Source organism: Cryptomeria japonica, chromosome 6, assembly GCF_030272615.1.
Source record: "Cryptomeria japonica chromosome 6, Sugi_1.0, whole genome shotgun sequence".
Taxonomy (NCBI): Eukaryota; Viridiplantae; Streptophyta; class Pinopsida; order Cupressales; family Cupressaceae; genus Cryptomeria; species Cryptomeria japonica.
This window is the reverse complement of record NC_081410.1, coordinates 579,994,333-580,015,265: the sequence shown is the minus strand read 5'-3', so window position 1 is coordinate 580,015,265 and position 20,933 is coordinate 579,994,333. Positions and strand designations below refer to the sequence as shown.

The 20,933-nt window shown below is 39.8% G+C and overlaps 1 protein-coding gene across 5 annotated transcripts in view; it reads right to left on the bottom strand.

Annotated features, from left to right (window-relative positions):
* The window catches only part of LOC131056616 (ADP-ribosylation factor GTPase-activating protein AGD3), a 218,142-nt gene that overhangs the window by 19,545 nt on the left and 177,664 nt on the right, over positions 1-20,933 (bottom strand). For 4 of the 5 annotated variants that reach the window (XM_057990921.2, XM_057990922.2, XM_057990920.2 and 1 more), the window contains 2 exons: positions 15,545-15,684; positions 15,285-15,381 (listed from right to left, as the gene is read on the bottom strand). In XM_057990921.2, the coding sequence (XP_057846904.2) occupies positions 15,285-15,381; positions 15,545-15,684 (237 nt within the window). Of the gene's footprint in view, positions 1-15,284; positions 15,456-15,544; positions 15,685-20,933 lie in introns of all 5 variants that reach the window. The other variant, XR_009108732.2, reaches the window with a different exon arrangement.

The following is a 20,933-nucleotide window of genomic DNA, read 5'->3' as shown; positions in this document are numbered from 1 at the left end:
ATGCTAAGTTTTGATATTTTTGTTTAGAGCTCTGAGAGGAGTTTTGGCCTAGGGTTTCAGTAGAAGATTCTTCTGCAGTGATCAGAGGTATCGGTATAGGAAAACGTGGGATTCTTGTGCAATAGCATCAGAGGTTGTGAGATATCAGCTGATCTTTCTCTTTCAGTTGGTTTTATCTAGAAACCAAGATTGGACAGATTGGAAAGGGGTTTATTAATTTTTATGCAAAAGATTGATTGCAGCTGCAGAGTCAGAGCAGAGGCAGGAATAAGTGTGTGACAAATGAGGGTTTTGTGCATGTATAGCTTGCTGATCTGCCGTACCTTTCTTCCTTGAAAGGGTACGATTTTTGCTGAGGAGGAGTCCAAAAATTCCGAAACAAATGCCAGAAGGGACGCCTTGCCAATGTCTTTCCATCGGGCTAACATGTGAGTATTTCGGGTCAGTTTAAAATAAATTGCAGCTTGCTGTCATAAAATCTGTGCATGACCAGCAATAGGAAAATAAGGGTTTTAACAGAATATACTAGTATTTATCAGTTCTTCTCTAGCTTCTTGTTATTTTTATTTGAGTATTAAATAAATGATGAACGGATGTAATGAGGGTTTGATCAGTGTTGTTGAATATAAATCGATTTCCAGCAAATACCATTAGTTGCTTTTTGTGCTTAAGATTGTCAAAATTCTATTTGCTGTCATTATTTGCAAAGAACACACTTGAAACGCAATAGGTTCAGCAAAACGCTAGTTGTCTCAGTTGAGGGCCTTTTGAGGTTCTTACAGTGGTATTAGAGCTAAATCTTGCCATCCTAAGGGTTTAGCAATTACATGCAGTCACAGGAAACGGGTTCACACAGGTATTACACACGCAGCAAAGCCTTTCGTGAAGGAGAACAGATTTTTAACAGGCAGTCAGATACCATGGGTGAAAGGCATATAGGCAGTCCAACCAGAGGTCACAAAGCTGAGGATGAGGAGACGAGAATTCTTTAGGACTATGGCCACTGGGCAGCAGCAGGTTGCTCAGGCTTTACAAGCACTCACCACCATGATGGAGTGTATGAATCCCCCAAACCGAAACAATCAAGAACCAGAGGACAATAGGAGTGTAGTGAATATTCCTAGACCTCACAGGGTAGCTACACGCACAGTTGACAGGCCTTCAAGGCCTAATTTTTTGGCAGAAGAACCTAAGGATGTTGCCAGAGCTGAGGCAGAACCTGTCTTTGTTGATAATGTTATGATGGTACATGATGAGTGGAGTCTTCTTCCACCTGATATGAGGCAAAATCTGAATTTTGATCAGTTCATGAGGCAAAAACGGGAGGTAGAGAGAAACAGGCAAGAGAGGAGGCCTCATTCCCAACATAGAGATCTTGAGTTTGCCACAAGCAAGCTCACCCTTCCTTATTATGATGGCAGCGGTGCAGTTACAGCTAGATCTTGGATCCATAAACTGGATACATACTTCACACTAAGACCCACGATTGAAAGGGATGCAATTAAATTTGCAACCTTACACTTGGACGGTACTACACATGAGTGGTAGCATAATGGACTCATCACTCTCCAACATGATGAGATTACCACCTACCAGGAGTTTGCTGATTTGTTAGTTGAGAGGTTTGATAAGAAAGACCTTGAGTCATACTTCTGGGAGTTAGCACAGCTGAAACAAACAAGGAACTTGGAGGTGTATGTTTCAGAGTTTTTGAAGCTGTCATGCATGGTAAATAACATGTCAAATCAGCGATTAGTAGTGTTGTTTATAGAGGGACTCATGGAGCCTTTGAGAGGCTGGGTAAAGGCATTTGATCCCCCAACACTTCTACTCGCCATTAAAAAGGCACGGAGTATGGATGTGACAGCCACTCAAAATAAATTTGGGACAAAAGGATCAACATCTTTCAAAGATAATAGGAATTTCAGCAAAAGAAAAGAAAAATTAGACTTTAGAAATGATTACAAGCCAAAGCCAGCAGCCCCTCCCTTAGATCGGGAGACACTTAACGATTTAAGGCAAAAGAAACTCTGTTTTTATTGCAAAGGTCCATATGATGCCAACCATGACTGTCCTTTGAGGCCTAAGGGCAGGGCAAACAGAGTAATGTGGGCATATTATGAAGATTTTGAATCTGATCATGAAGGTCAGCCTGCTGGTTATGAGAATTTAGAGGCTGAAGATGACACATAGGGTCCTCCGAGACTCGACAAAATGGATGCAGAAGGTGATGAGCACCTTAAGGAGGCACTTCTCACAAGTATTCAGCAGGAAGGGTCATTTAGAATGAGAGGAGTACTTGCTGGTCAGAAAGTTATTACACTGCTGGATACCGGAGCCACACATAACTTTATTGATGCTAGGTTGGTGGAGAAGAGAGGAATCCAAACAGAGGAGTTCGAGGGCATTCGTGTGAGGGTGGCAGATGGTTACACTTTAAAGTGTAATAGGATGATCACACAACTCCCATTACGTGTAAACAATTATGAATTCAAGACTGATTTCTATGTGGTTCAGATGGGAGACATAGATTTGGTCCTTGGTATGAAGTGGTTGCATGAACTAGGCAAGTTTACACTTGACCTGCAGGAGATGGAGATGTCTTTCACCATTGATGAGAAAACACATGTGCTGAAAGTGATTAAGGACAGCAATTTCAGAATGATTACACTCAGGCGGATGGAGAGGCTTGTACGCCATGATCAGACTGAGTGAGCAGCAGAGTGTATGATCATGCCCATACAACAAGATGCTCAAAAAGTCGAATATCATCTAGACATTCAGATATTGAAAACCAAACATAGCAAGGTTTTCAGTGACATACCATCAGGGAGGCCACCAGATAGGGGTTTTGAGCACATCATTGAGCTAGAGGAGGGAGCGAAGCCAGTAATGATTACTCCATATAGACATCCGAAGCGCCTGAAAGATGAAATAGAGAAAACCATATAGGAGCTTCTGGCCATGGGACATATTCGGCCTAGTAAGTCCCCCTTTGCTTCTTCAGTTGTTTTGGTGAAGAAGAAGGATGGCACATTGCGGATGTGTATTGATTACAAGGTCCTTAATAAGCGGACGATCAAAAACAGATATCCCATCCCGCGTATTGATGAGCTCATAGATGAATTACATGGGGCCTGTTATTTTTCAAAGATTGATTTGAGATCAGGCTATCACCAGATCAGTGTTCGTGAGCAGGATATTGAGAAGACTGCTTTTCGTTGTCATTATGGACATTTTGAGTTTGTGGTTATGCCATTTGGGCTAACCAATGCTCCTGCTACTTTTTAGTCCACAATGAACAAAGTCTTCAGACATCAGTTGAGGAAATCAGTATTGGTGTTCTTTGATGATATACCGGTTTACAGTCGTACTTGGGAGGAGCACCTCAGTCACCTAGATACAGTTTTGAGCATTCTGAGCAGGGAGTCCTTGTATGCCAAGGAATCCAAATGTGACCTTGGAATGACTGAGTTATTGTACTTGGGCCATATTATCAGTGCAGAGGGAGTGCAGATGGATCCCGAGAAGATCTGTGCTATTGTAGATTGGCCTACTCCAGTGAACCTCACTCAGTTGCGTGGGTTCCTGGGCCTATGGTTTCTACTGCCGTTTTGTTAACAGTTATTCGCACCATGCGACACCTTTGATAGACTTGATGAAAAAGGGTGCCTTCTTATGGACTCCTGAGGCCCAGGAGTGTTTTGAGAGGTTCAAGGAGCTCATGACTTCATGTCCAGTACTTGCTACACCTGACTTCTCGAAGTCATTTGAGTTACAATGTGATGCCTCTAGTGAGGGCATTGGGGCGGTGCTTATGCAGGACAAGCACCCTATTGCTTATGAGAGTAGGAAACTCCGTGGACCTAAGAGAATTTACAGCATTTATGATAAGGAAATGTTGGCCATAATGCATGCACTAGCCAAGTTTAGACAGTACTTAGTGGGCAGCAAGTTCTGCATTAAGACTGACCACAATAGTTTGAGACATTTCCTTGGGCAGCGTGACTTAAATGACAGGCAACAAAAGTGGGTCAACAAACTTCAGGCTTACAACTTTGATATTTCCTATATCAAAGGCACACAGTATGTAGTTGCAGATGCCTTGACACGTCGTCCCCACCTAAATTCTATGGTCCAAATAGCAAAGGATTGGCAGCATATTATAGTGGCAGAGTACGCCAAAGATAGCTAAGCTGCAGGTGTGATAGAGGGGTTAGTAGTGGACAGCAGGTATACAGTTGTAAATGAATTGATCATTTACAAGAGGAGAGTGTACTTGATCCCAGGATTAGAGTTGAGGAGTAGGGTACTGCGGTTCTATCATGATGAACCGATAGCAGGACATCCCAGGTTTTTCAAAACCTACAAACAGGTGCATGAGTGCTTCACGTGGAAAGGGCTCAAGGCGGATGTTCTACATTATGTTAGAGAGTGCCCTGTTTGTCAGCAGAATAAACAAGAGCATACATACCCTGCTGGTTTACTTCAGCCAATTCCAATTCCTGACAGGAAGTGGGAATGTTTGTCTATAGATTTCATCACAGGGTTACCGAGAGCGCAGGGACGTGATTGCATATTTGTGGTTGTGGATCGTTTGACGAAGTATGCTCACTTCTATCCGATCACCACCACTTATTCAGCTATTCAGGTAGCAGAGTTATTCTTCAGAGAGGTATTCAGATTACATGGGTTGCCTCGGACTATTGTCAGTGATAGGGACACGCGGTTTTTGAGCCACTTTTGGCAGGAGCTTTTCAGACTCTGTGGGACCGATCTTACACCGAGCACCAGTTACCGCCCTCAGACTGATGGCCAGACTGAGATAGTTAACAAATGGGTGGAGGGATACCTCAGGAACTATATTTCAGGGCAGCAAAAGGCGTGGGTGAAGTGGATTTACCTCTGTGAGTATTGTTACAATACCACTCACCACATGTCCATTCAGATGACTCCATTTACAACACTGTACGGGTATGAACCTCCCAGTTTCATTGACTTATTGCTGAGTGACAGTAGGGTGCCTAGTGCGGGAGACATGATACAGGAGAGTCAGGACATTGTGAAGACTCTTAAGGAAAATATAGCCAAGGCACAAAATCAGCAAAAACAATATGCTGATCAGAAGAGGATAGAGAGGTCATTTGAGGTAGGAGACATGGTGTATTTGATGTTGCAGCCTTATCGACAGTCTACTCTCAGGAGGAGTGGAGCAGAGAAGCTCAAGCCTCGATATTATGGCCCTTTCAGAGTAACCAGGCGTATAGGTGAGGTGGCTTATGAGTTGGATTTATCGGCAGATAGCAGAGTACACAATGTGTTTCATGTGTCACGTCTCAAAAAGGCATTGGGACACCGTATTGTTCCTTCCACAGTCTTACCACCCCTGGATGATGAGGGAAAGTTGATACTTGTACCTGAGGCTATCATTGAGTTCAGGGAGAGGAATTTCAGGAGATGAACTATCACAGAATACCTAGTGAAATGGAAGGATTTGCCGGTAGAGGATGCTACTTGGGAGAGCGAGGAGATTTTACAGCATCCGGAGTTGAGATTGCTTGAGGACAAGCAATTTTGGGAGGGGCGGACTGTGATGTCCCCTTCTAGTTGACATCTGTCAGCTGAGTAGATTAGCCTATCACTGACCCTCGTAGGCTGATGAGGTTGGGTAGAGGGTCCTCCAGAGTTTGATTCACCACCTTCAGAGCAAGCACTCCAGGTCTGGTCTTCGTTTGAGGTCTCCAGGACTCCGTTTGAGATACTTTCTATTTTTAGCAGTCTTGCTATTTATAGCCAGTAGATTGGGCAAAGACAGATTATGGTTTGGCAGTCTCCAATTCAGACGGCAGGCAATTCTGATGAATACTTAGAGAGATATTAATATTTAATTATTTTTAATTAAATATCAAATGGCAAACTTTAATGTTTTAATGTTTTAAAAAGTCACTTTAAGTTATAACTTAAGTGAGGGTCTATTTCTCATCAGATGGGGCCAGTTTTTATATTAAATGGAAGATGATTTATTTTTGACACTTCAATAGTCAAAAATAAATAATAAAAGTTAAAACATCATTAAAGGCCAAGTCGCACCTTTCTTGGGAATTGCGCCAACCCTAAATGGAGAAGATTAAAGAAGATTTTAGGTCTTCTTTTCATTATGCTAAGTTTTGATATTTTTGTTTGGAGCTCTGAGAGGAGTTTTGGCCTAGGGTTTCAGCAGAAGATTCTTCTGCAGTGATCAGAGGTATCGGTACAGGAAAACGTGGGATTCTTGTGCAACAGCATCAGAGGTTGTGAGATATCAGCTGATCTTGCTCTTTCAGTTGGTTTTATCCAAAAACCAAGATTGGACAAATTGGAAAGGGGTTTATTAATTTTTATGCAAAAGATTGATTGCAGCCGCAGAGTCAGAACAGAGGCAGGAATAAGTGTGTGACAGATGGGGGTTTTGTGCATGTACAACTTGCTGATTTGCCGTACCTTTCTTCCTTGAAAGGGTACGATTTTTGCTGAGGAGGAGTCCAAAAATTCCGAAACAAATGCCAGAAGGGACGCCTTGCCAATGTCTTTCCATCGGGCTAACATGCGAGTATTTTGGGTCAGTTTAAAATAAATTGCAGCTTGCTGTCATAAAATCTGTGCATGACCAGCAATAGGAAAATAAGGGTTTTAACAGAATATACTAGTATTTATCAGTTCTTCTCTAGCTTCTTGTTATTTTTATTTGAGTATTAAATAAATGATGAACGGATGTAATGAGGGTTTGATCAGTAGTGTTGAATATAAATTGATTTCCAGCAAATACCATTAGTTGCTTTTTGTGCTTAAGATTGTCAAAATTCTATTTGCTGTCATTATTTGCAAAGAACACACTTGAAACGCAACAGGTTCAGAAAAACGTTAGTTATCTCAATTGAGGGCCTTTTGAGGTTCTTACACAAAGCATGAGGAATCGGTCAAGAGAAGTATTCAAACCCCACGCCTAAGAAAGACAAGCAAAAACGATTTGGAAGAAGTAAGATTCGTGGCATTCCAAGGAGCAAAATCGTGGTTTTCTACAAACACGTGTTTTGCTGTTTGAAGTCATTAAAACCAGCAAACACATCCTCCAAATGGCATGCAAGGAGTTGAGAAATGCATGAAAGTAGCAAAGAAACCTAAACGCCTTCTTCCTCCTTGAATCTAGCCACAAAAATCGTTGGAAATTGTCAACTAAATCCTCCAATATTGCTGGTTGGGTTCTTGAGGAGGAATGACAAGTTTAAAATGCATAGAACAAAAGAAATCGGGTTTCTTTCACCTATTTGCAAATTAAAAATGTTCACTTTTTCAAGCATAAGGCAAAATCGGGTTTGTGAGAGCAAACATCAAGTTTAAAATGCATGTAAAAGGGAAATAAAACTCCCTTTACAAGTTTTAAACAATTCAACAAAAGACTAGTAAAGGGAAAATAAAATTCCTTTTACAAGTCACAAAAATAACTTAAAAATAAAACTTGAAATAGGGAAATAAAATCCCTATTACAAGTTAAAGTGACTTTATAAAACTTGTAATGGAGGAGAAAAACCCCTACCATAACTTAAAATCACTTAAGTGGAACTTTTTAAATGAATTACAAGTTTTATTTAAACTTTATAATTTAAAGTTCACTTGTAATATGTCCAAAAAGTTCCTACAATAACTAAAAAGCCAATAAGCAACAAGGGGGAAATAAAAAGTAAGTTACAAATTCTATTTTTTATAAAGTGCACTTATAATTAACTAAAAATTTCCCTACAACACTAAAATAAGAGAAAAACATAAAACTTGTAACTTAAGGAAAATTTCCCACCTGCAATCAGGGAGAAAAAAAAACTCGAAATTGAAGGAAAAACATAGCAAACGAACTCAGAATGCGATGAAATTTGAAACATGATTTGAGGATGGACTGAGGATTAGTCAAGTCCAAGGGTAAGGCGAAATTATGCCTCAGGAAGCATGCCATAGAGTAAAATTTTCTGTTTTTGACAAAAAATTTATGGAATGATCCATCATTATTGAAAACAAAAATGAAGACAACACGTCCCCAAGTCCCCAAAATGTCCCTGGTACAGGGACGGGGGATTTTAGCCTGGGGACGAATCTTCGGGTAACGTAGGTTTTGATTTTTTGATTTTTTAATCTTTTTTTTTGGCTAATTTTACAGTTCATTGCATAGAGCAAAGGCTTGGCTGAACATTTGTAGTATAGGGTTAGTGTTAGGGTATTTTAAATTTTTTTGTAAATTTTACTTTTGAATAGATTTCTTTTAGAAGTTAAAATTGTATCACAATGAGGGTTTTTCCTTTAATTTATACCCTAATAAGGGTTTAGGTAAAACCCACAGAGTTGATCCTGAAATAGTAGTTCAATTCCATGCTTCATAACAGAGTGAACATAGTGTTTTAGGGCCAGCCATATGTTTTTCATATAAACCCTCTTAATTGAAACAATAAACCTGGGAAATATATTTTTTTTATCCTATGCGTTTTTTTTATTATTAGCATTTATATAATGTATAACATTTGTTTTTATCTATAAGCAATCTAATTGACATGAACCAACAAAGTAGATTCATGTTCTATTTTTATAACTGATACATTGCTGTTTAGTTCCCAAATTTTTGCTGAATTTTCCCAATTTATACCCAGGTAATTGAATTCCAGTTATAATTTTGCAATGCCATGTAAATAGAATTTTATTCACTTATAATCCTAATTAGTTAGTAGACTATTACGTATATTCAGGGAGATGCATCCTTCTATTCACATCCCATTCCTTGTGTGTGTGTATTTGTTTATTCACTCTTCTCATCTCATTTCAACTATATATTATATCAGATTCTATATATTTGTATATTTTCCATTGTTCTGTCTTCATTATTTCTTTGTAAGTGATTCAAAGCACAGTCTCAAGCCTAGGAGAAACTCCTGCTTTAAAAAAGATCAACTTAGACACTAGTTGCAGAACTAAGTTGTAATAAGTTGCACAACCAGTTTTAGCTGCAAAATTGCAGTTCTTAATTTTTCATAAACTGATTGTTGTTATTCAAGTGTAGATCCACTCACAGATTTAGTAGTGATAACGGTGGGAAATTAAAGGGACCTTCTATAAGGTTGCTACCCTTAAGATTCCTCGAAGTGGGAAAAAATCATGCTAATTCCCAGCCACTAAATCCTGATGAAGAAAACAGACAAAATTCACAAGCTGATAATGACCATAGAAACTCACATATGCATAAAATAATGACCAATTTTAATTTTTGACCCTCCAAAGTTTAGTGGCACTAAACCAGAGAAGTTGATTGTACATCAATATCAATACGTACTTAAAGTTTGATCCAGTTAAAACTGACTTCTCTGTATTTGTAAGAACAGCATTCAAATGGTTTACATGGTGATATATTAAAACATAAGGGTTTATGTGCACCTGACATGGATTTCTCAATGATTTGCCAAAAAGATGGGCTACCTGAAACTAACCTTTTGATAAACTAACACAGGTTCATCAAATTCAAAAGATCAGTAGATGACTACATGTCAGAATGGGAGATGATATCAGCCCCAATTCAAATACTACTGGAGTGCAATCAATTCAAGCCTACATTGGGGTTCAAATCATAAATTTGAGAAGAAATACAAGTATTGCATATCCTGATAATTCAAGATGATACTATAATAACAAGAAGATTGGAACATAAAATTTGGAACGAAGGAAAGTTCTATGATTTCAACTTTCATCTCAGAATGATATCATAAATGAATCTAAAGAGGATTCAACTAGATATAATCAACCACATCATCATCAGATTACTCATGAAGAACAGGAGATAACTAAGGAATAGTTCTCTCAAAAGCCCAAACTCAAAACAAATAGTATACTTGTTATGGCACAAATATAGAGGATAGTAGCTCAGATGATTAAAGTCAGTCCAGGCCGGAAGTGAATGTGCAGCTTGACAATGATCAAACTACTATCTGAATTACAGCAGAAACAGAATTTTCACAACCTTTTATCTCGAAAAATTCAACAATTAATAACAAAAATCTCATGGTCCTGTTCTACTCTGGAAGTAGCACAACTTTGTAAAGTTATCTAACAAAATTCATGTGCATTTCTGCTATGTGGAGATTACTATTTCAATCAAATATAAACTTGATGTGACACAAATATTAAGGATGGCAACTCAAATGTCAATGGTATTGACGGTCAATTCGAATCTGAGATGGAAGTGAATGTACCATTTGGTAATGATCAACCTACTATCTGAATTGCAGCAGTAACAAAAATTTCACAACCTCAATCAAATCTTGAAAATTTAAGGATTAATAACAAACAATCCATGGTCTTGATCATATCCAGAGTATGCATAATTTTGTAGATGTACCCAACAAAATGTAAGTGCATTTGTGTTATGTGGTGATAACTATTTCAAGATTTATGACCACACCAAATATCACTCGTAAAAATGTGTCTCAGAGGATTTTTTTGGTGCAATAACTGTGCATCTCATATTGAATTTTTTAAAGGTTAGGGCTTTAAGTTGTCAGGCTATACAGACTCAGAGCGAGTAAAATCTGTTAATTGCAAAGAATCTATTAGAGATTATACAATTCCATCTAAGTTGAGGTACAGTTGCCCTTTCAATGTCCAGTTGATCTATTTTGGTTATTTGTAGACATTAACATTGTTTCTTTCTTTCTTTCTGGGATTGGTAAAAGGTATCATAAAAAACTCATTTTCTCTAAGGAAATGGAATACAAGACATCAAATGGTATACCATGCTGTGCTATTTCTTAAGGAGACTTCTTCAAGTTTCAGAATTGCAACAGTCAAAGGCACAAAACTTGGGTATGACAATCAAAGTGTAATTAGATTGATAAGGCATGCAGTTTTACATGCAAGGACCAAACATGTACAAGGACATTAGCATTCCATAAAAGATAAGGTGTGCAATGGGGAAGTTGACTTGACATACCATGCTACTTGGCACAAGAAGCTGACATCTTCATTATTTCCTTAAACAAAGATAAGTTTGATAAGTATACTAAACCACAAGCAATGACCATTAAAGGGGGTGGATAGGAAGGGCAGTGGTGGAGGACAGGAGCATAGAGATATAAGGAAAGAAATGGGCACGATCTCCATTTGTATATAATTGTACATAGGTATGAGGTGATATGTTTGTACTAAGAGTTAATGAGTCAAAATTTTATGTGTTGTTTAACAATAAATGTGTAAGCATGTAATGATGATATACACTTACAGTAACACATATAACAATAGCTTTAGGAATACAAAAAGTTATCAAAAGTTATCTATGTGCATTAGTAATCTGATTTAAATCATGAAAATGTTTAATTCAGTGAAAGAAATGTGATTAATACACCCACTAATTTTGTTCGACTAAGTAAGGTCACTTGAGACTCTTCCACATACTCCCAAGAAACAACAAGTACACAATTACAGGCCAGGTAGAGAAAGAATGAAACAGATGCAGAAGTTCAAGGATGAACCAAGCACCCTAACGCCCCAATGCTGGTGAGAACAGTCATACTTTCTAGGCCCCTCTGCAGACAAACTTATCAAGCATGTTTGGCTTAAGAAAAGTCCATCATTTACAGAACAGGGTGATGAAAATAGGTGGTTTTACCTAGCCAAACCCATCTCACATAAGACAAATCAGCAGACTTTAACAGTTTCCAAAGAATTTACATCATTTGGAATTCTGTCTTTTCAAGCTCCTCTATCATTTTGGATCTCTGCTCAGTCCAATTGCTGATATTGTAAATATACCCCCCTTGGACATCATATAAATCATCCAGGTTAGAGTTTTGAATTTGTGGCATGTAATCTACAACTGAGTTGAATAATACATTGAGTTATAAAAATAAGTCACAGAGGAAGGTCAATATAGAAGTGAAGTTCATATAAATAAACTTGTTATGTTGTGGTACTTGATTGTAATTGTCTTTATGATAATTATTTGAAAGCCTGTAAGTAATTGCTAGGATTTGGTTGTAAGTAGTTGCTGACAGTTGTGTTCTATTTGGCAACTGCCAGGCACTTTATATATGCTTCTCATAGTCAAGGAAGGTAGTTTGACCTTAATAGATGCTCATCAGTCCACATATTGCACAAGCACTACCCTGAATGCATAAAACAATCAATGATACTGGTATTTAATCTCTTGGTATGTTCTGTTATAACTTATAATCTGTTTACATTGCCGTAGGTAGTGTTATTATTTGGCAGTAATCAAGAAGTTCCACAATGTTCTGTGAGCCTCAATAAAGTCAACTGGCTTGTAAATCTTGCATAGAGATGTGGCATGAAGAAGCACATCCCCACTATTCAGTAGTTTTCCCAAATTAGGTTCACTAGGGTTATCAATTGTATTAGTCCTGTTTTCTTGCATGTGTACTTTTTCACTTGCTTCTAAATCATGTTTGACAACTACAATAATAATTTCACTACATAAACATCGTAATTCTGAGGTAGTTTACTATTTCTTACATAAATAAGCTCAGAGGACAGAAAGCATAATTCTGACATGGATTCATATAAGTTTTAGATTTGTGATCCTGAGTTGGTAGAATATCTATGCTAATTAAGGATCAAATATGCTATTGTACTTCATCCTCTTCTGACCACTGAACTGAATCTTTGCAATTTTCAAAAAGTAAGTGTACTATTCCTGCTGATATTGATTCAACAACTTCGATCTTTCATACTCTTTAGGATATTCCCAGCAAGTGTCCCATTTTGCACCTATCTACTTATTAGGTGATAGCTTGAACTGAATTACTTTCAGATAATTAAGGCGAGTCATATTTTTTCTAAGCTATTCTAAAGCTACAACCATTGAGATTCATTCTTTTAAATTCTTTGTGAAGCAAAAGCTCAAGGCCAGGGGTCAAAAGATTTTTGAGATTATCGAACTGTGCACCACATCTTAACTCTCCAAGCTATCAATAAGAAGTCTGGGCAGAGGTCAACAAGAGTATGTTCTGCCTTGTTTATTTAACAACTCCTTTTAATCCAGTAGCCAACCAGTTTTTCTTTGAGAGGGCCAAGCGTCCATGTGGCGTTTGATTTTTTTATAGTCATTAATGTGAGATTGTACAAAATAGATGCGGGACATTTTCTGATTGTCCAGGGCTTTCTTGATTTTATCAGAAGCAGTATTAGGCTGAGGCAGAATTGCCCTCTCTTCCATAAACTACTTGGTATCTGCACCAATAAGCTGGAGAAATTTTTTAAGAAACCCATAAAGGAAACATATTTGTATTCCTTGTTATAACCTCAATTCCCCACTTCACAGATAATGTGGTTTTGTCAGCTGCTTCTCCTAAGAGATCTGAAGACAGATTATCTCCCTTGTCTGAAGTAGTAATGTTAAGATATTTGATCATGAACCATGGCCAAATTGGGGTCATGGACTAGATTCCCCTTCCCTTTATCCCTTTCAAAGGGCATCTTGTCAAGATCAACTTCTAGAATGACCTATGAATGCAGTTTATAACTTTATACATAATTACTTCAGTTTGAAACCAACTTTTCCACAAGTATGCTAGGAGAATGCCTCATTACCAAAGATTCCATAATGTGATTGTCAACTCCATCATTACAAATGCATCCAAGTATGCAGCCTTTTGAAACAATTATTAATCCTAAATTTCTCTATGGCTCAAAGATTTAGGTACCAAATCTTGGTCATATTACATGGGCATGCCTAAAGGGAGTAGAAAATATTAAGCTTCAACATATGATCCAATCAATGTGGACCACCATTAATGCATTGTGCAGACAGAATTTGTTGTGCACACTTTGACTTGAGTGGATTTCCAAATTGAACTTTTGGTATTCCACTCTCTTTATAAGGCCAACATTTTAGACATAAACTCAGCAGAAGTTGTGCATTTTCTACAGCCTCAGGGTTTTACAGGGGTTCCTGAGGACCACCAGATTAATCAACTCTTTCAAGCCTAGTTCATTGGTTGGCATTAACTGTTAAGTGTCCTTTAGAATCTTAGATACTATAAATTCATACCAACATTGTGATAGATCAGTGAAGCTGTGTCCAACTCCACATGCAACCATTGTAATATCTCCTTCTTCCTCCTTTTCTCACTCTGAAAAGGTGCATCCTTTGTTCCCTGATTTAGAGAGTCAGTTTCTAAACCTCATCATCTACATTCCAGGGGATCCAAACAAAGATTTGTGTTACCAGCTTCCTTTTATAACTTGAGGATCTTCAATCATGGATGTTAGGAGAGCTTTAGTGGGAAACATCCTTTTCAAGAGACACCCTTTGTACTCCACAAGATACACCCAGCTAAGAGACATTCTCCCACAGTTCCACAGGCATCATCAGATCTTGTATTGGCTCTTTCGCAATAGTTGATGCTAACAGGATCAATCTTCCATCACAAGATTTGATAAGGGGCAACCTTTGCGTCCATCTACGGTCTTCATCAGGCCTATCTTCTTTGAAGATAGACTTTCCTTTTGCATGGCTATCTATAACTATTGTAATATATGGCATTATTTCCTTTACACATATAGCGTTAATCTGCTTCAAGTTCACTCCTCATTTGAGCTAGACTACTTTATTGATATGCTTCTAGTTTATTCCTTGGAGGTTGTTTTCACTCTTGCAAGTTATTGCTACAGCTTTCACTTTTGGGTTGCATTAACCTGATCCAATCATATCTTGGAATTAATATAATTTCTTTTCTTCCTAAGGCTTCTATGTGGTTATTCAGTTATGACAACATACTGCCTTCCACCACTGCTGCTCTATATGGATGTCACTTCCATCTTCTATTAACAAAAAGATTAAAGAGGATAAATTTTGGCCAATGATCTAGATCAGACATGCATTACAAAAAATGAATAGGTGAACATGCAAGTGTTCAACAAACAGGCACACGTGTGCTTTTGAAAAGGCAAACATCAAATTGAACATTTCACATATAAACAGATTACTTAAAAAAATATATAAGCATTTACAGCACCCATAAATGCTGGGTATGACAAATAATTTGAATTACACATATTTCACTTCAGACACCAACATGAAGCGTTCCTAATACAAAAGTACAGTCCAATAGACACTCTAGCCTTCCTAAACTACAAAATTGTGTATTTCAATCAATACAGGATCACATATAGAATCATATTAACTTTACATATGGCAATAGCACAGAAATATTCACCTAAAAGCAATAAAAGAGATTTTTTTTAAGAATAGGATGCAGTACCTTTGCCTGGATAAACTTCTCCTTAATTGAAAGAGCATCCCTAGGCTTCGGTTTGTTGATAGACATGATATCTGCCATTTGTTGATGGTTATCCAGTCTGCATGAAAGAATCATTTAACATGAACAAAGATTTATCTTCAGTGCATCGAATCCAGGTCCAGCACTTTACTCCTGTTCTCCACCAGAAGAAGGTGATGTTATAAAATAAAATGACTTGGGATGCTTGGGAAGGATTCTTGCCATCTTCTGCATTTACTCACCTGTTATGGGCATCACCATTATGCTTTCCAGTTTCTAGAAGTTCCTCCCATATTGAATTGGCATACATATTACCAAGTGACTGGAACAAACTGATAACAGAAAGTTCCCAAACCCTTACGTCCAGTGTCAAAGATCTAACCTGCACAAGAAAAAAATGAACTTTTAGAAGTTGGTGTCGATTCCCCAATCTATCCTGTTCAAAGTGAAATAGCAATGCGAATATTTCAATTTCTCTGTTCAATGAACATTGAAAACCATAGAGGCATTCCATTGGCATGGCAAACTGAAAGAGTAAGTGGAAAACTATTACTTGGGTTTAAGACAGGAAAAACATGGAAAAAATTTAGGCAAATTAAAAAACAATAAAATGTTTGTAAAGATGAACCAAAAAACTATCATTGTTACTTCATGCCAAATAAGATGGGCATAAAGAAATAAAGTTCAAACATAAGAAATAAAGATTAGATGTCTCAAATTACTCTCAAATTCATGATGAGTATCAAAATTTTCAATCAAGTATGGTGCACCCATTACAACTTAAGTCTTAAGAGTACAATAAATGCTGCTTCTCCATCTGGTACAGTCCAAAACAATTTTGTTTTCTTCTTTCTAAAACTAGAGTTAGAGTTTAGGGGTAGAAGACACCAATGGGGTCAAGGGGTAGCATCTCTAGGTTTAGCACCCTTAGCAGGTTACCTGATTGAATCATTTGAGGCCACAGGGACCTTCATGGCACATATCATTTGTCATAACTCTACCACCTTTAACTAAGCTCCAAGTTCTCCAAAAAATGCACTTTTAGGGTTAGTTATACTTTTCAGAAAACTGCCAAAAAACCAGTTTATTGAACAAACCTCGCATTTTCGGTCTTCATAAAAAAAATACAAAGTTTTTGACTAAAAAGACTGATTAACAGAAAAAAAAACAGCCAGCTGGTTTCACAGCCCACATGCCTGCACAGAGTTAACTGTGGTTTTTTCCCAATTATTGCTTCTATAATGAAGACTAATTTATAATCACCAATTAATCTTTCCTCTGAGGAGCCATACTTCACAACTGTATGCACCAAAAGTTAAATTTGCTGAAACTATTTTTGGTTGTTGAAGTTTTTTTTATATTATATCACTTTGTCCTTTCTGACTTGTCTAGGCTTTACACAGTTAGCATTCTCACCTTCTAGTTAGTTAATTTTTCAGTCATTGCTGTTCCTTTCATCACTATCACTATCGCAACTTGTAATTTTTAGTCTCATTAACTTACTGCTCATTTGTTGCCATTACTAGAATTTCTTTATTTAATTCTAATCTTTCATAAGTGTATTGCATTGCTTACGTTACATACTATAAATTTCATACTCTAATGCACCAATAGATACAATGAACTCTTGGAGTCCTCTTAACTGGAGGGTGAACAGAACACTACACATTGTACCTAAAGTCTACTTCTCAACTAAGATGGAAATTGTTTAACAGTTAACGAACCAACTGCCCAATAATGTGCAGCTGACATGATAGATATTCATAGCCATGAGCCCTATAATATGTCGACTCCTTAGATTCGTGGTGGAAAATTTCAATATTTAATGAGGCAAACTGTATTAATTGTGAAAACTACACATAAAACATGGCAATTGCCAAAGGAATATGCCTAAACTCTTGGGCTATAAAACAAAACCATTTCAAAAAGAATCCAAACTCCAACAATATACATAAATTCATAATCACTAGCATCTTTTATAATCCATGTTGTGTAGTAGATTTGAATTATATTTCTCATGAGCTTTGATGCAGGAGCAACCCTCAAAAGGGAGCTTTATCCTCCGTGTTGAAGCACAATTTCGGGATTCCTTTAAGGTGAAGCAGTCACTTGACCTTTTGGAAGTTGAATCTTGAAGTTCAACAGGCACTTGACATTTGGCAAGAGTGAATCTCACAAGGAGAAGGGAGTTTGCAAGGAAGTGAGTGAATGCAGCTTGCAAGATCACCAAAAAGTATAGATTCAAGATAAAATTGAGTTTTCAATTTCAGTTTAAGAGTAGAGCATGGAAAACGTAGTGAATATTTCTTACAAATATCTGATCAATTAAATTATTTTGATTAATTAATGAAGAATGCCATATTTTCCATTTTGAAGTGTTCATGCTTTTGCTTCCATATTGTGCTTCTGCACTTTTAACAGTTGACTGGTTTATCATTGGTCACTTGACGTTCTACCATACTGACATAATGTGGTTACAATTTTAACTATTGAGTCCAGAATTGAGAAATATGTATAATACTACAATTGTTTTGTTTAGGTGTTACAAGAAGTTGGGTGATAGGATTTTTTATGTCAAGAAATCAAGACTGTTTACCTCACTGGGTAAACAGGAAGAATACAGAAATCGAACAGCAATTCACAATGCAATTACAAAGGAAGTACCAGAATAAGCTTGCCATTAATGTCAAAAGATGTTCATATTATAATCTATCGTCAACATTACATGTCCCCCAACACCCGGAGGTGGTACAATATATGACAGCCGAAGGGGTGCGACACAACCGTCGCGACTCCAACTACCTACCCGTCAGCTAACTAACTATTGATAATTAACATTACTAACTATACACTTTTTCCCGATAACATCATCCCCCCCAAAAAAAAGAAGTCGTCTCCGACAACTAACAACAAAATGGAGACAATGCATATATATACCCAAAACAAAGTCAAGGAGGGGGCTGAGGAAGCGTCCCTGAAGTCGAAGGCTGAGATGCGGGTGTCTGGGCCGCCAGGCGGGCGCGGAGCTCATAGACCTGTTGGGTGCGTGCTGCCACATCCCGCTCTGCCACCAACACCTTCTCTAAGGTTGTCTTCACCATAAGCGCAGCCTCCAGTAGCTCCTTCTCCTTGGTATCGGCGGACTCTGTCATGCGAACCAACTGAGCCTGAACAACATCTAACTCCTGCTGGACGAGACTCCGCGCACTCTGCGCCTCCAAAAGACGGTTGGCCACCGCAACCTTCTCTGCGCGGGCTGTCTCAAGCTGTGCTACCAACTCTGATCTCTCGGTTGCCCACGAGGCTTGTTGTTTAGCCATGTCCTGCTCTAACTCAACTCGAGCAGCCTCGCGAACAGCAGACTCATGCTGCGTCTGGCGTAAGGCATAGTAGGCCTCCCTGTAAACCTGCTCAATCTCCCGGACGAGAGTCGTCACCCTACTCTCCACGACGGGCTGAGGCACACTCCAAGCCTCCAACATCGCATCCGTCTGGATAACTGGCCACCCTCGTGCCTCAAAACATGAAGTGAAAGCTGCGGGACAGCCGTCTCGCATAAACTGGAGGACCTGCTCTAATTCCTCCACAACCTGCTGCAGAGCTCGTGTCTGAGCCGCGGCCACCACTCGCCGACCCCTCGTCACCATATCTGCCAAGTAAACCTCAATATCCTCTCCATCCAGCCCCGATGTGGGTACAGGAAGCCCACGTGGTAAGTCAAAAGTCTCCTCAGGGACCACACCTGCTGCATCCTTCTCGCACAATGGTGTCTCCCCCGCCCCCTCAAGTATAGCAGTCGCCTGCTCTGGGCCGGTAGGAACACCCTCTCCAGTCACCTGTCCCTCTGCTGGTGCCTGCATCTCCGCCGAGGAATCCTCCAGATCCACCACCTCAGTGGGAGGCTCTTGCCGAGGTGAGAATACAGCTACTCCTACGGGGTGGCATCACTGTCATCTGGAATCTCCGGGTCAGCCAACTCCCCATAGCCGCCACCGATGGAGCTGCACTCAACACCTCCGACCCTCTCTCCCCCTCAGAAACATGTCCTGCGATGGGCTCCTCCAACAAGGAGGCAGCAACCGTCACCACTGCCTCGGATCCCACAACGTCCATTCGCACCTGAGGCTCCGTCTGAACCATCTCCTCTGCCACGCCTCCCTGCAGTGGACCACACGACTCCGCCCTGCTGTCAGTACATGCCTCTGCGGGAGTCGGTCTTGCGGCTGGTGCACGAGCCTGCTGCGGTGGTATGGCAGAAGGTGATGCGGCCGGCTGCATGGGCCCGAGTGTAACAAGCGTGCAGCTCTGCCCAAATGCCGGAATCGAAGTACTGCCCGCTGACGACCCCACAAGTGTGCCAAGTGGGAGTGTGGGTGGTGCAAACAACACTTGCTCTCCGGCAGGCTCCATCCTCCCCTCGTTTGTGGCCCGACTGCTACTGTCATCCTCATCCTCCTCATCCTCCGAATCCTCTGCACTGCTAGACGTTTCTCGCCCACTATCAGGTTCTGTTGAGGTGGTCTCTAATATCCTTTTCCGCTTCGCGGAAGAGTGTCCAATGTCCAGGTGTCTCCAGTGCATGATAGGAGGCTCACCGTCTGCCAAAGGTCCCTGCGGCCGTACCTCCAACTCGGCCTCTGGCACAACCTCCCGCGTGGCCTCTAAAAACAGTCCAATGGCATAGTGGGGCAGGAAAAACGTGCGATGCTCCATCATCAAGAATGCGCACATCCATTCGGATAACAAGGTAGCCCAATCATACACGACACCGTTCAGTAACCCGTTCATCAATACGATCTGTGGCAGAGCGATGTCGGATGCCCTACCCGACCCTGTCAACCTGCTTTTGATGACGTCCATTATGCACCGCCAATGACCTCTGCGACAAAGGACCTACGCATCCCACGACCCTTCGTGGCGTCTACAATGCTCGCCAACTCTGCTAGGGTCAAGTCTCGGGACACTCGCGTAATCCAATGTTCCTTTTCCTCCCGTGTCATCTTCTTGGCCTTCAAGTCCACTTTCTTGCCATGTATGCCTGGGATGCCAAATACTCTCGTGAAATCTGCAGGTTTGAAGGATATGGTGATATCCTTCCCAAGGTACTCAAATGTGCTCGTCCGTGAGTGGCTATCAAAGGTATCAACCATATATCGCAATGCTCCCACGTACTCGCGAATGGCGAACACAGGCATCCGGATAGCCCATTCTACCCCTGCTTTGCGAAGACTTGTCTTCACCAAATTATCATCCGGCGTTTCTTGCCACCATTTCCGACATTCCGCCCCATTCAATCCCTCAAAGGTGATACTCTGTGAAGTGAAGGTGTTCTTCCCTCGTGCAGTGGGCTGCTGTGGTGTCTTTTTCTTTTGCCTGGCTTCCATTGTGCCACCTGCTATTCGAACACCTGAAGGAAGAATACGTGCATCCGGCTTCCTATGGCTGCTATCCTGCAACTGTTTTTTCCAATTTCTTTTTCCCGCAGACTCCATTGACCTGGTAGCCACTTCTTGATTTTCCCTTGTCGGACGGAAGGCACCTAACTACCTCCTGGCAGGTTAGGTCATACGGCGGTAATCACAACTAACTCTGGCTAGTAAGAACTGAGCACAATTCCCTGCTAATCAAGAG